General features: G+C 43.7%; 1 protein-coding gene across 1 annotated transcript in view; it reads left to right on the forward strand.

The window, feature by feature from the left end:
- HOXA13 (homeobox A13) overlaps positions 1 to 722 on the forward strand; it is a 1,609-nt gene extending 887 nt beyond the window's left edge. The window contains exon 2 of the mRNA XM_010577558.1: positions 430 to 722. Coding sequence (XP_010575860.1) covers positions 430 to 674 — 245 coding nt within the window. The 3' untranslated portion in view covers positions 675 to 722. The remainder of the gene's footprint in view (positions 1 to 429) is intronic.
- Positions 723 to 2,509: the final 1,787 nt, after the last annotated feature.

Genomic DNA, 2,509 nt, shown 5'->3' on the forward strand with positions numbered 1-2,509 from the left:
CCCCGCCCCCCGCCGGCGCTCGGCGCATCCCGCCTCGCCCGCCTGGCCCCGCCGCCGGCACCGGGAGAGGAAACAGCTGAAAAGGGCCGCGGGAAGGTCTGCGGTATTATTTTCCATAAAGCCCGGAGCACGCAGGCCGGGTAAATGGCTGCAGCCCCGCTCGGTGCTTCCCGGAGTCCCTCGCCGGGCTCCGCGGGGTTTGTTATTCTTATTTGTCCGCCTGACAGAAGCGAGCCGTTCCGTGCCTAAGAGCTGTCTGCGGCGGCCAGGAAAGAGGAAGCCCAAGTGCTGAGCCGGGCTTTAGTAAGCTAAGCTGGAGCGGGGCAGGCGGAGGAGTGCGCTGTAACTCTAACCCCTGTGCCACTTGAAGATGTCCTAAGCGGTTCGAGCGATTTTCTAACGCTTGCCTGCATGGTTTTTCTGTTCCAGACGTCGTTTCGCATCCCTCGGACGCGAACTCGTACAGACGTGGGAGAAAGAAACGAGTGCCTTACACAAAGGTCCAGTTAAAAGAACTCGAAAGGGAATATGCTACAAATAAATTCATAACCAAAGACAAACGGAGGAGGATATCGGCGACTACAAATCTGTCAGAGAGACAGGTCACAATCTGGTTCCAAAACAGAAGGGTCAAAGAGAAAAAAGTGATCAACAAATTGAAGACTACCAGTTAATGGATTAAAAATGGAGGAGCAACAACTCAAAAGTTTCAGAACTTTTTTTTTTCCGTGTTCAGATTAAAATAATTATTAATAATAATTAAAAAGAGAAAAGACAATGAACCTCTTCTTTCAGAACAAGAGATCTGTATCTTTGGAATTATAGCTTTTTTTTTTTTTTTTTTAATATTGCTGTAGCAAAATGGTTAAAACTGACAGTTCTCCTGAAATCCCAAGCAGCCAGCCAGTATCACTGACAGACTGTAAAGCCCACACGCCCAGCCCCGAGAGATACACTTTCAATTGAGACACGATTTTCTGAGAAACTTGTAAGTACTTCTATGACCTTACTATTTGAGAAGACTCTTCGTGGCCATGATGCGAGAGCTGGTTAATGTGAGGAGGTCGATGTGGACACATAATCTGGTTTTCTTCCATTGCAATCCAAACTGTATGTTGAATGACTGCTCAGGTAAACCATAGTGAAAAAAAAAAATGTACAATTACTGTATGTTTTTAAGCAATGCATTTAATGTCAAAAAGTAATAATAAACCTCGAAGGTACTGAATAAGGATTTCAGAGACATCAGTAATGAAGGAAGCTCTGTGGAGGATCTATCTTGATAGCAAATTTAAAACATCGCAAAGTAGTGGGGATAGAAAGGAAAATATTTGCCTGGAGATGTCTTTCGGTTTTATTTTTTATTTTCAGCAGATGATTTCTTGTCATCTGAACTGGGGGTTTTTGTTGTTTTTAAATTTTTTTCTCCTGCAGACCATACAATAGATACTTTTTAAAGGACTCTGCCTATTATAAACCTCAAATAATCTTCAAGAATTAATATTCTAAGTCCCCGGAAGTTTTTAAATATTTGACTCTGGGTGGATACAAAAAACGTGAACATTGGCATTTCTTTACAGTAGAAAAAAACCCCCCACCTTTCTGGAAAAAAAATAAAAATCCAAGAACTTTGAACTGAAATACATTTTTCCCCAGAAGTATTTTGATTTATATAATCTATATTTTGATCTATAAGTAATTAGTCGTTTCTCCTTGTTTATTGTCTGTTATGAGGCCGCAGTAGAACGTTTAGGGATTCTTTTTACAGCACCTTTTAATCCAATCAGTTATTTCAACCAGCACATTATTTTGTTTTTATTCACTATAAGAAGCTATCTTGTAAATAAATAAAAAAAAATTCAGCGCACTGTGAAAATGTACTTGTGCACCCTCATTTTTTTTTATATTTCTACTGAAAAATGAAAACCCAAGACGTGTAGATAGGTATAGTAGCATTAATACTGTTAATAAAATAGTCACTGTAATAAAACCTGAAAGAAATACTCTTTATTTTTCCATACCTACATGCATTTCATACGAAAAGCATAATGTATCTGTCTCGTAATTGTAAGACTCTTGTCTTCCGTTGTGCAGCTTGTGTGTGTATATATGGTGGGGGTTTTTTTTTTCTGGACGGTGTTTATCTGGGGGCAGGCACGCCTGATAACCAGCGTTCCTAAACTATAAATGTTTCGATAATGTTGAACAGTGGTTTTGCAGCGGGGCTGGGGGCCGGGGGAGGAAGAGCGGGATGATACGGCTGCAAGCGCTGAAGCCTTTACCGGGAAATGGAGTCCGGCCGCCGGCCCCTGGGACGGGGGGAGACGCTGCCCAGCTCGGCCGTGCCTCGGCGGGAAGGTGCGGGGGGAGCTGTGTGGCGATGACAGGACGGGGAAGGCCTGAAACCTTGACCTTGAGGGGGAAAAAAGCCGATTTGTGACCTTGACTTTTGACAGCTCCTGGCGCCGGCGGCATCCGCGGGCCGACAGCGCCACCTCGTGGCCGCCGC

This window comes from Haliaeetus leucocephalus, unplaced genomic scaffold (genome assembly GCF_000737465.1).
Source record: "Haliaeetus leucocephalus isolate CR32 unplaced genomic scaffold, Haliaeetus_leucocephalus-4.0 Scaffold566, whole genome shotgun sequence".
NCBI classification, from domain to species: domain Eukaryota; kingdom Metazoa; phylum Chordata; class Aves; order Accipitriformes; family Accipitridae; genus Haliaeetus; species Haliaeetus leucocephalus.